This window comes from Girardinichthys multiradiatus, chromosome 10 (genome assembly GCF_021462225.1).
Source record: "Girardinichthys multiradiatus isolate DD_20200921_A chromosome 10, DD_fGirMul_XY1, whole genome shotgun sequence".
Lineage (NCBI taxonomy): Eukaryota > Metazoa > Chordata > Actinopteri > Cyprinodontiformes > Goodeidae > Girardinichthys > Girardinichthys multiradiatus.
In genome coordinates this window covers 31,398,477-31,410,827 of record NC_061803.1, presented here as the reverse complement: position 1 = coordinate 31,410,827, position 12,351 = coordinate 31,398,477, and the positions used below count along the sequence as shown (strand labels likewise).

Here is a 12,351-nt window from a genome sequence, read left to right as displayed (position 1 = left end):
AACCCCATAGAGAATCTGTGGGATTTTGTGAAGAGAACGTTGAGAGACTCAAGACCCAACACTCTGGATGAGCTAAAGGCCGCTATCGAAGCCTTCCTGGGCCTCCATAAGACCTCAGCAGTGCCACAGGCTGATTGCCTCCATGCCACGCCGCATTGAAGCAGTCATTTCTGCAAAAGGATTCCTGACCAAGTATTGAGTGCATAACTGTACATGATTATTTGAAGGTTGACGTTTTTTGTATTAAAAACACTTTTCTTTTATTGGTCGGATGAAATATGCTAATTTTGTGAGATAGGAATTTTGGGTTTTCATGAGCTGTATGCCAAAATCATCCGTATTAAGACAATAAAAGACCTGAAATATTTCAGTTAGTGTGCAATGAATCTAAAATATATGAATGTTAAATTTTCATCAATACATTATGGAAAATAATGAACTTTATCACAATATGCTAATATTTTGAGAAGGACCTGAATACCACCCGACAGTTTGACTTCTGCCAGGCTGAAGTGAAACATGTGTCCACACTTGTCTTAGTGAACACTAAAGACCAAATACAGGTCCTTCTCAAAATATTAGCATATTGTGATAAAGTTCATTATTTTCCATAATGTAATGATGAAGATTTAACATTCATATATTTTAGATTCATTGCACACTAACTGAAATATTTCAGGTCTTTTATTGTCTTAATACGGATGATTTTGGCATACAGCTCATGAAAACCCAAAATTCCTATCTCACAAAATTAGCATATCATTAAAAGGGTCTCTAAACGAGCTAAGAACCTAATCATCTGAATCAACGAGATAACTCTAAACACCTGCAAAAGATTCCTGAGGCCTTTAAAACTCCCAGCCTGGTTCATCACTCAAAACCCCAATCATGGGTAAGACTGCCGACCTGACTGCTGTCCAGAAGGCCACTATTGACACCCTCAAGCAAGAGGGTAAGACACAGAAAGAAATTTCTGAACGAATAGGCTGTTCCCAGAGTGCTGTATCAAGGCACCTCAGTGGGAAGTCTGTGGGAAGGAAAACGTGTGGCAGAAAACGCTGCACAACGAGAAGAGGTGACCGGACCCTGAGGAAGATTGTGGAGAAGGGCCGATTCCAGACCTTGGGGGACCTGCGGAAGCAGTGGACTGAGTCTGGAGTAGAAACATCCAGAGCCACCGTGCACAGGCGTGTGCAGGAAATGGGCTACAGGTGCCACATTCCCCAGGTCAAGCCACTTTTGAACCAGAAACAGTGGCAGAAGCGCCTGACCTGGGCTACAGAGAAGCAGCACTGGACTGTTGCTCAGTGGTCCAAAGTACTTTTTTCGGATGAAAGCAAATTCTGCATGTCATTCGGAAATCAAGGTGCCAGAGTCTGGAGGAAGATTGGGGAGAAGGAAATGCCAAAATGCCAGAAGTCCAGTGTCAAGTACCCACAGTCAGTGATGGTCGGGGGTGCCGTGTCAGCTGCTGGTGTTGGTCCACTGTGTTTTATCAAGGGCAGGGTCAATGCAGCTAGCTATCAGGAGATTTTGGAGCACTTCATGCTTCCATCTGCTGAAAAGCTTTATGGAGATGAAGATTTCATTTTTCAGCACGACATGGCACCTGCTCACAGTGCCAAAACCACTGGTAAATGGTTTACTGACCATGGTATCACTGTGCTCAATTGGCCTGCCAACTCTCCTGACCTGAACCCCACTGAGAATCTGTGGGATATTGTGAAGAGAACGTTGAGAGACTCAAGACCCAACACTCTGGATGAGCTAAAGGCCGCTATCGAAGCATCCTGGGCCTCCATAAGACCTCAGCAGTGCCACAGGCTGATTGCCTCCATGCCACGCCGCATTGAAGCAGTCATTTCTGCAAAAGGATTCCCGACCAAGTATTGAGTGCATAACTGTACATGATTATTTGAAAGTTGACGTTTTTTGTTTTAAAAACACTTTTCTTTTATTGGTCGGATGAAATATGCTAATCTTGTGAGATAGGAATTTTGGGTTTTTATGAGCTGTATGCCACAATCATCCGTATTAAGACAATAAAAGACCTAAACTTTTTCAGTTAGTGTGCAATGAATCTAAAATATATGAATGTTAAATTTTCATCATGACATTATGGAAAATAATGAACTTTATCACAATATGCTAATATTTTGAGAAGGACCTGTATGTCTGTGTGTGTGTGTCTTTTTTGGTGCAATGATCATTACAGCCTGGGATTACAGCAACACATCCTGTGTGTGTTTATCCTGTTAAATAAAACGATTGTCTCCATCTGCTGTGTGTGTTAGAGACAGAGCAGGGTTATTTATTGTGTTCTGTGTGTGTTTTGGTTTGTTTGTGTGTGTGTGTTTGAGTGTATGTGTGTGTGCGTGCCAAGTTGATAATTTCTCATAAAAAAATCCTCTAACCTTTGCTGATTTAAAGTTCTACTCCTACTAGGTAAAACACTTTGAATATTTGATACTTGTCTCCTGCAACGAGCTTCAGGAAGCATCACATTTGAACCTCAACTGAATCTGTTGTTAGAGAGTGGGAATCTGCTGCAGCTCTTCTGCAGCAACACAAACAACCAGACCTTACATTTTTGTTGCGGCAGAACGGTGGAATTCACTGACAGCTGTTGGGACCACAGCCATGGGTACAACATGATAAGAACGTTTCTGGATCTTTCAAAATAAATCGCATTAACCTACTTCCAGCACAGGCAGAAACAGGGGTAACAGCGGACTTCCCGTGACGTCACTGTCCGAATAAAAACCCCGCTTTTGCAACAAACTGACCTCTTTCATAGCGGGTCACCAACGGAACTGGATGGAGGGACACAGCGCGCTGATGTCTCTTTGCAGGCAAACAGACATAACTCTTCAAACTGGATCCAAGACTGTCATATGATCACGCGATCATATGCATTAAGTTAAGTAGGAATTAATTGTTGTTTGTGTATCCGGTATTCATTCATGAACGGGGCTAATTAAGGTACAAGCGTTGCCTGATTTTTTCTCTGAGATCTACAGAAGCAAACTGTGTTCCAGAGAGTTCCCAACAGAGACCCTGTCTCTACGACGCCAAGTGGAGCAGTTTTCCCTTTCCCAGTCTCAAGGAAGGACAACGGGACCGCATCACTGTGGTTACAGCTGCAACGTGCAGTTCGGCCGGAAGACAGAACGAGCCGCCCCACCCCGCAGCTATGGAGGTTAGCTGCAGTTAACCCTTTGTTCGCTATGGATGCTTCCTTCAACTTCGTCGCCCACACAACTTTTCCTCACCACGGTTCACGTAAGAGGTTGTGTTTTGGTCGTGTTTGAGAAAAGTAGTTTAGAATGAAATAATGTAAACATTTTTTGTTTAATGACGTTTGGTTTTGTTTATGTTGAAAACTGCTATCTTAGCACTAGCAGATTATCTGCTCAGCACACGTGCTCAGTTTGTGTTCTGTGTTTGTGTTTTTTTTTAAGGTTGAGACAAACTTTATTTAAAGTGTGATTTTAAACACAGAAGATCGACCATAACGTGCCGTCCGTGCTTATGCATTTTAACCATTTTATTAATGGTATTTTAAAGGTATGTGTTTGATTCTGATGATAAGCTATAAGCTTCTTTAGTTAGCTTCAACCGCTAACAGCTAAGAACACGTGTTTGCCTGCTAACATCATTTACCGAAAAGGTTGTTAGTTTTCGATCTAGTATACCAAACTTGAAAACTAAGTAAACACCATTAAGCCCATTTCTCCAGAAAGATTTGGTTCTTATTCAAAATAATATTTCTTTAAATATTATTTTAATAAATAAAGGCAGCTAATTAAACACTGTTGAGAATTGGTCATCCAGAAGGTTGGTTTTATTCAGCAAATCATTCTTAAAATATTATTGTATTAAAATAATATTTTATCTGATCTTGCATTGTGAATGGTTGTTTAAAGGAATACCAATTATTGCTTAAGTTAGTTCCAAGACTAATTAACTTAATTTCCAGATTCTTCAAGATGGTTTTCCACCTTGGTTTTCCACCTTGGTTCTCAAACATAAACATTGCATGGTAATGTTGCATCATTCTTTTCGGTCATGGTTCTCAATCATCTTTAATCAACTTGTTTATATTGTACATAGCCCATTAGTCTTCCCTATTCTTTAATTCTGCTTGGTAGTTTAGTTGGGTGGTTTTAGCATAGTAAAGAGTTTGTTGATTGAAATATGTTTGACTTTGACTTGATTTATTTTTGTTAATAAATTCTTGTATTTTAAGAAATTGTGTGAATTCATTCCGTGTGTGCAGAGTTTTGTTGTACAATAATGTCAGAGCTTTGCTCATCCCTTTCAATTTTGTCCTAATACCACCGCCTTATTGGGCTTGTATTTACAGGACAACCCTTAACAGACCGAAATATTATTTAATAAAATATGAAAGTATTAATATTAAATATTAAATAATATATTCATATTCATAATTACAACACAGTACAACTGAAGCCCAAGCCACCAGTGTTAAGAGATATTTCCTGTAAAATTAAGAACTTCAACCCTAAATTCTGTGACAAAAGGGTTTTTACTTCCTGACATGTTATTTCCTTTAATCTTTATTACCTTACAGTTATCCATGTTGCTGAAGTTAGAAACTCAAAATATTTAAAAGAGGAAGTTACCAGAACTTCAGTTGTGAAGATTAATTCCCCTTTTTGTAACGTTTCCTGCTGAAATTGACTTCAGGAGTTTTAGCTGTGATATAATACACAAAATACCCAAACCCTGATTGCAGATTAAGACCAAATGCTGGTAAAAATTTACAAAGATGATGCAAAAACTAAGAAAGGTTTAAAGATCCATTTATACCCCCTTTTTGAGTCATCAGTCTGTCACCTTCAACTTATTTGTGAAAGGGTCACATAGGTTACAGGTTCAGGAATCCCTGGACCTGTAACCCAGATATCCCTCTGTCTGATGAAGCTCCTCCCACTAGCAGATTCCAAGGTGTTTCCAGAGAAACACCTAAGGACAAATGGGGTTTACAATCTGGGTTTGCACTGGGGTGTCCTTCAGTGAGCCATGCCTAGAAAAAACTCCCTGGAAGAATCCTGAACACATTAACCATCCCAGCTGACTGCTTTTAAAGTGAAAAAGCAGTCACCATTTAAGCTCCTCTCCTTTTTTCTAAGGCAGAGTCAGACTTCATTACAGAGGAAGTTTATTTCTGCTGCTTGTGTCATGAATCTGATTCCTCAAGTTATAACCCATTTCTCAGGAACAAGGGTGAGGGTTGAAATGTAAATGGAGCAGTAAACCCAGAACTTCACCTTCCAGCTCAGCTCGTTCTTGATAATAGATGATAGAACATGATAGACTAGCGCAACACCCTTGTTATTGCAGATGAAACCATATCCATCTTTTCATCTCCTGCTTCATTCTGCCATCAATCAGGAACACCAGGATACTAGAACTCTTCTGCATGAGGCAGAGACTCACCCTCAACCTAAATGGAACATGTGTGTTCTAACAAAGGAACACAGCATGTTGTTTCTCAGGCAAAATCAGGTTGATTTTGCCTGAGAAACAACACACTGGGTATAAGTTTAGGTAATTTGCTTGTTTTTGTCTGGAAACAAATGCTTTTATTTGGTTCACAGGTTTTGTTTAGTTATTTCTCTATTTTAACTCTGCTTCTTCACCTACCAGTAAGTAAGTGTATTGATCTGCGGTGAGATGTTCAACTGATTATTTGGCAGTTTGATTTATTGATTGCATCTGCTGGAAAGTTTAATATCTGAGGACAGCACAACAGCTTCTGCGTACACGTGACCATATGCAGCAGGTGTGTTTTTGTTGCTCTGACATTTCTATTCCCAGCTGTAATAATCTGTCTTCATCAATGTCAACCAGAAACATCTGAGTCCAAATGCCAAACACCTTCTGACATTTCCAAAATATGAAAAAAGTGACACACAGACAGGAAAACTCTGGGCTGACTGTCTAGGTTAGAGAGGAAAACATCCCCTCTAGCCTAAATATTTAGTACAAGACCAACAAAGACATAAAAGCTTTCAATACAGATTTAGTTTAAATTCAATTCAGTTTTATTTATATAGTGCCAATTCACAACACATGTCGTCTCAAGCCACTTTACAAAGTCAATTTAATCAAATCATACAGATTTCTAGAAACATACATTTCAATTAATCCTAACTATCAAACAGTGCAGTCAGATTCAGTTTATTATTCAAATTGGTTAAACGTTTTTCTATCTAAGGAAACCCAGCAGATTGCATCGAGTCAGAGACTTGCAGCATTCACTCCACCTGGATGAGCATGTAGAGACAGTGGACAGCTGCTTGCATTGACTTTGCAGCAATCCCTCATACTGAGCATGCATGTGTAACCCATCTTGTTCGTTCTGATTCAGCAGGTTGACTTCACGACAGACACATTCTGGTTCTCTGTATTTATTCTAACAAGAGACAAATAAACAAGTTGGTGGTTAGCAGCTCCAGCAGCTTCTGCCCCACAGTAACAGACAGCAACAGAAAAAGGGGCAGAGCTGACTGTGATTGTATAGTGGTTTTAACATAAATTTATATCGATTTTCTACATTATATTTAACACAGTTAGCAATGAATATATATATTGTGGTAAAAGAAACAGAGTACACACAAATATTTTACATTCAAAGACTATCGTACAATTGGCAACTGAATTGTTACTTTGTATCAAAAAGTAAAACATACCTAACAAGAGACAAATAAACAAGTTGGTGGTTAGCAGCTCCAGCAGCTTCTGCCCCAATACATTAAATAAAATATAATAAATAACTCTAGACAAACTACTGAGTAATCAAATGAACAGTTGATAAAACAGTTAGCAGTTGTAACATTAAACACAGCTGAAATACACAACATGAATTACAATAACAATTTAAAACATTTAATAAAGATAAATTAATTAATTAATAAAGTATTTTTGAATTGAATTGAATTGACTTTAGGGCTGCACAGTGGCGCAGTTGGCATAACTGTTGCCTTGCAGCAAGAAGTTCCTGGGTTCAATTCCCAGCCTGGGGTCTTTCTGCATGGAGTTTGCATGTTCTCCCCGTGCATGCGTGGGTTCTCACCAGGTACTCTGGCTTCCTCCCATGGTCCAAAGACATGCCTGTTAGGTTAATTGGTAACTCTAAATTGCCCTTAGGTGTATGAATGAGTGTGTGCGTGGTTGTTTGTGTGTTGCCCTGTGATGGACTGGCGACCAGTTCAGGGTGTACCCTGCCTCTCTCCCATAGACTGCTGGAGATAGGCACCAGCTCCCCCGTGACCCACTATGGAATAAGTGGTAGAAAATGACTGACTGACTGAATTGAATTTACAAAATATGGCAAAATCAAATATGAAAAAATGTATATAATTAAATTGATCTAAAATATATGTTAAAAAATCATATTTGTTAAGAAAACACAGAGCTGATCCTAATACATACCACAGCAACAGAAAAAGGGGAAGAGCTGACTGTTACTGGTTGCTATGGTAACCAACAACTGACAACATAAAAAATGTATATAGCAATAAAAGTTAGGAAAAAAATAAGTTGTTGATTAAATAAAATGAATTTGAAGAATAAATAAACCAATTTTGACAAACTTCACATCAATAGTGATGTTAAAATAAAACCCCGTTACACATGTAGCAACAGTGGTGGAAAGGAAAACTCCCTTTTAACAGGAAGAAACCTCCAGCAGAACCAGGCTCAAACCCCCATCAGCCACGACCGACTGGGGGTTTGAGAGAACAGAGCAGAGACAGGAAAAGAACACAGAAGCACTGATCCAGGAGTACTTTCTATAGGAAAGAAAAATTAAACATTAATCGTTATAGCTCCTTTAGTGGCTTCATCTAGGAGAGAAAGACAGCTCAGCAGATGAACTCTGAGGCAGGTTTCAAGTCTAGAGTATTATAGTATACAAGTGAAAGGTTTAGATGAAGCTAATATTTTTGATAACTTAGCTTCAAGCTAGAGAGCATTCCAAACAGATCAACTCTCCAGTTGCAGTGATGGAAGCTGTTAAGCTAAAGAAAAAAAATTTGTATGCCCTGAGTGGCTATAGGGAGTCCTGAAACAGCAGTCAGGTATCAGTTGGTCAGGAGTATGATTCCTGTCAAGGAATCACACACCTGACCGATCGATTGGGATCGATCACACACCTGATCGATTCTGATCAGTGTCTGTTGTGCTTTAGATAATTTTAAAAGGTCTAAAGTCCTTGTATAACGAAACTAAGACTTGTATTCACATTCTTAACATGGAATTGAGCTTGCTCTCCTGCTCTAGTGGTAGAACTCCATCAGGGCTATCTCTTGTCTCTGACCCGTTTTTGTTATGAAGAGGTGGGTGTCTTGTCTGGGACCCTCAGGGTCTCATCTGCTTTTTGCAGATGAGGGGGTGTTGCTGGTTTCTTAAGGCAATGACTGTCAACATTCAATAGAGCGGTTTTGTGTGTGAAGCAGCCAGGATGAGAGCGTGCTCTACTAAATCTAAATCTAAATCTAAATCTAGACCTGTAGGCCATAAAAATCTGGAGAGTGTAAATAGGTAAAGGAGTGTCTGATTCGCTGTCCCGAACCTGATATCCTGTAACCCAATCTTGGATAAGTAGTAGACAATAGATAGAGTCCGTTTAAAATAAGGAAAAAATTTTCAGTGAAAAGGAAAGAAAATGAACTTTATTGATGAGATACATGGGAAGTGTCCTGTGGTTCTGCAGGATGAAATATTTCCATTCCGTCTCTGTCGTAATGTTAGAGAACACTCTTTGACACTCTTTGATGTTAAATTTTGCTTTTCTGTTTTATTCAAGCGCCAAGTGGTCTGTGGGCGCGTGTGTGTATGTGTGGTTTCAGAAAATAAAGCACTTCTGAAGCAGTTTTGTTTTTTGCAGAAGGTAAAAAAGTAATAATTGCACACAAACACACACACAGATAGAGAGAGAGAGAGAGAGAGAGACAGAGAGAGATGGTGATATAGAATCAGGTGTTCACATTTCCTTTGAAGCTTGAATGTGTTTTTATCATACAATCATGTGTGATTTTGGAGATTCCATATCTGAAAATCAGCATCATCCTGCACAGAAATTGGAATTCCAACATGGAATTGAAGGTTTGCCATCAATTATTTGGGTACAAATAAAATGCTTTATGTTTTTTTCTTTGGTAGTGTAAATTGTCTGGTTCTGAACATGTTGTCATGAGTAATTCTTGTTGGTGTATTGACTCTGAGTTAGGATTTAATAATAAATGCTGTGTTTAATCTTTCAACCTGCAGCTGGCTGTAGTTTTTATTTTCTAGTTTTACTTAGAACATCAACTCGGATTACCTCACTTAACTCTTGGGAAAGTTTCCAAATTCTGACTTAAAATACCAGAGCCTACATTTCCCACGATGCACCTGAACTGAGATGTTTGACAATTTGTGTTCTTTGTTTCTGACCCAGACGGGAAGGTGGAGGTGACCAAAGAGGGGATGAAGCTGTGCACGATGGGACCAGGGAAAGTTTTTGGAGAGCTTGCTATCCTCTACAACTGCACCCGGACTGCTACAGTCAGGAGTGAGTATGCTGTTATGGATCCCCCAGCTAGGATCAGCAGGAACAACATTGTGAAAACCTCCTGATCCAGCCCTCAGTTCTCTTTGCTTTTCTTCTTCTCACCTCAGCGAGAAAATCAGTAAGGAGATAATGTAGAAGCAGAAGCACCTGATCAGATTTTAATCATGTAGTAAAACCATAAACAGGGGAAAAGAAACATAATCTGAAATGGAAATGATCTCCTGGTGTTCTTTTCCTGTTGTGCTGAAACCAGCAGACAGTTTACTCCCACTGACTAAATGAGATGTTTGGTGGGAAATCATCAACATCTCTACAGGAGGTCAAACTGAAATAACAGACATCTCTCCTTCCAGCCTTGCAAGCTTAAATTTGAAGTTACATTTGTAACTTCTAAATGATTCCAGTTTGTAGCATTAGCCTCAGACTGTCTAACGAAAGAGCAGATGGCAGGGTTCCTGTAGTGAGAGTTTGGTTGAATTTTCTTCATGATAAGGTGTAAATCCCTTGAAGCTGTTTGAGACTCTGAGTGTGTTGGCAGCATTTACCTAGTTGGACTTTAACCAATGAAACTGAATACTTCTGCTGGAATCAGCTTCTCTGCTGGGATTTGTAGAGCAGGAGGAGTGGGACATCCAGAGGGAGCTGATCTGAGTTCAGCTGGAGAATGGCTGAACACCATCCGATGGCACTGTGTGTCTAAGTGTGCACGTCCAACTTCCTGTCAGCTCTTCCTGGTGGAACGATCGCTAAGCAGCTGTTGCCAGGCAACACCGTCTGGTCCAGCCAACCCGTTTTGGCACCTGTGCGTATCTTGGCAACAGGGCTGGGTTCCACATGATTTGTTTGCATTTACAGAAGCTTTCTGCTTGTTTCTCACATTAACATATTGAGCCCGCTGCATTTAATCTGCTCTGTTTCACTCTAAAACGCACCCCTAAATCTGCAGTTTTATTATAAAATGTCATTGCTCTTAAACACAGACTCAAACTCAAACACTACCAGTCAAAAGTTTTAGATACACTTTTTCATTTAAAGGATCTCTTTATTTTCATGACTATTTACATTGTAGATTCTAACTAAAGGCAACAAAACTATGAATGAACACACATGGAATTATATAGTAAACAAAAAGTGTGAATAACTCTAAACATTTTTATATTTTAGACTCTTCAAAACAACCACCTTTGCTTTGATTACTGCTTTGCTCTCTTGGCATTTTCTCCATGAGCTTCGTGAGGTGGTCACCTGAAATGGTTTTCCAAAGGATGTAAATAGTAATAAACATAAACAAAATCAGTAAATGAGTAAGTGTTTCTAAAACACTTACTCAGTTTTAAAACCAGAAGGTTCTAAAAGTTCTAAACAAACAAAAAATTGTGTCAGTCCGATGTTTCGTTACTTGTTTTAACTTTTCACTGTTGTTTTCAGGTTCCAGTTATGAAGTATTTCTATTTGGCTCTCAGATAATAATTTTAATTGTTTAGCATGAAATGTGGATTTGAACTTTTATCCACAGAAACCTCCTCACATAACGCCCATATATCCATGCAGAGTTTATTTATAACCGAGCAGAGCTTCTCTCCCTCACATTCGCTTACATTCCCATAAAAACAGAGACACAGTTTGGGCTCCACACATGAATGTTCTGCCTTCTGGACCCCCCCCACACACACACACACACACAGAGAGACATACTCACTTAACCTCTGAATGTAGTTATTCACTCCCTGCCCTGCAGGCTGGAGGCCTCGCAGTGACAGTGATACAGAAACCCATCCTCACTGCTGTGGCTGATGGAAATAATCGTGTTGGTGTTCTGCAAAAAACGGCAGAGCCTCCTTCACACAAACATCATTAAAGTGCAGGAAGTTTCTGAGTTCCTGCGTCTCCACAGTAACTGCCGGCAACTTCAGAATCAGAATCAGAATCAGAATCAGAAAAGCTTTATTGCCAAGTACGTTTTTGGACATACAAGGAATTTGTTTTGGCGTAGTCGGTGCAATACAATACAAATTAAACAGTATAAACATATCTACAATATAATATAAATATATGTGCACAGTTTTAAGTGAGTGAGAGTAAGTATAGAGCAGTATAAGATGCAAGAGCAGTACAACAGTGCAGGTGATCATTGTGCAAGTATGGCAGTGCAAGTAAAGCAGGAGTCCAAGCTGAGCGTTAATGTAACGCATAGAGTTACTTTAGGTGGATGCCTTGTAACCATGGCAGCCAGGTCTGTCATTGGACCTGTTGAGGATTATGGGATAAAATAAGTTTTGGATCATTTCTATACGTTTGTGAGGACTTTCCTTTAGTTACTGAGCCTGGAGTTGTTTTTATCCTTGGGTTTGTCTGCAGGTTTAACTTTTGATAAACAGCTTGTTTTCCTATTTCAAGCTAATTATTTTCCTTTTATTCTTTTCTTCTCATTTATCCCTTTTTGGGCTTGTGATCATTCTCTTTGCTTTACAAACTTTATCATCCCATGATCCATGTGATATCTTATTTTTGGTCTCCATTTTTAAGTACATTAATTTATTTCCTTGATTGTCTATGTCACCATCAGTTTTTTTGCTCCATTCACTCCATTTAAATTATTCTGTCACCTTTTATTTTGTTCTGTTTTCTCTGTCCTGTTCTTTGATTCCACTTCCACGTCTTTACATCTTTCCTTTTCTTCTGTCTTGTTCAGTCAGGTTTTTGTGATTTGTGTTTCCCTCAGAGATTCTATGCCACAAACTCAAACTTTCCCAGATTCCTCTGGAGGA

General features: G+C 39.2%; 1 protein-coding gene across 2 annotated transcripts in view; it reads left to right on the top strand.

The window, feature by feature from the left end:
- LOC124875514 (cGMP-dependent protein kinase 1-like) overlaps positions 1-12,351 on the top strand; it is a 92,424-nt gene that overhangs the window by 62,988 nt on the left and 17,085 nt on the right. For both annotated transcript variants that reach the window (XM_047377727.1, XM_047377729.1), the window contains exon 4: positions 9,470-9,583. In XM_047377727.1, the coding sequence (XP_047233683.1) occupies positions 9,470-9,583 (114 nt within the window). The remainder of the gene's footprint in view (positions 1-9,469; positions 9,584-12,351) is intronic.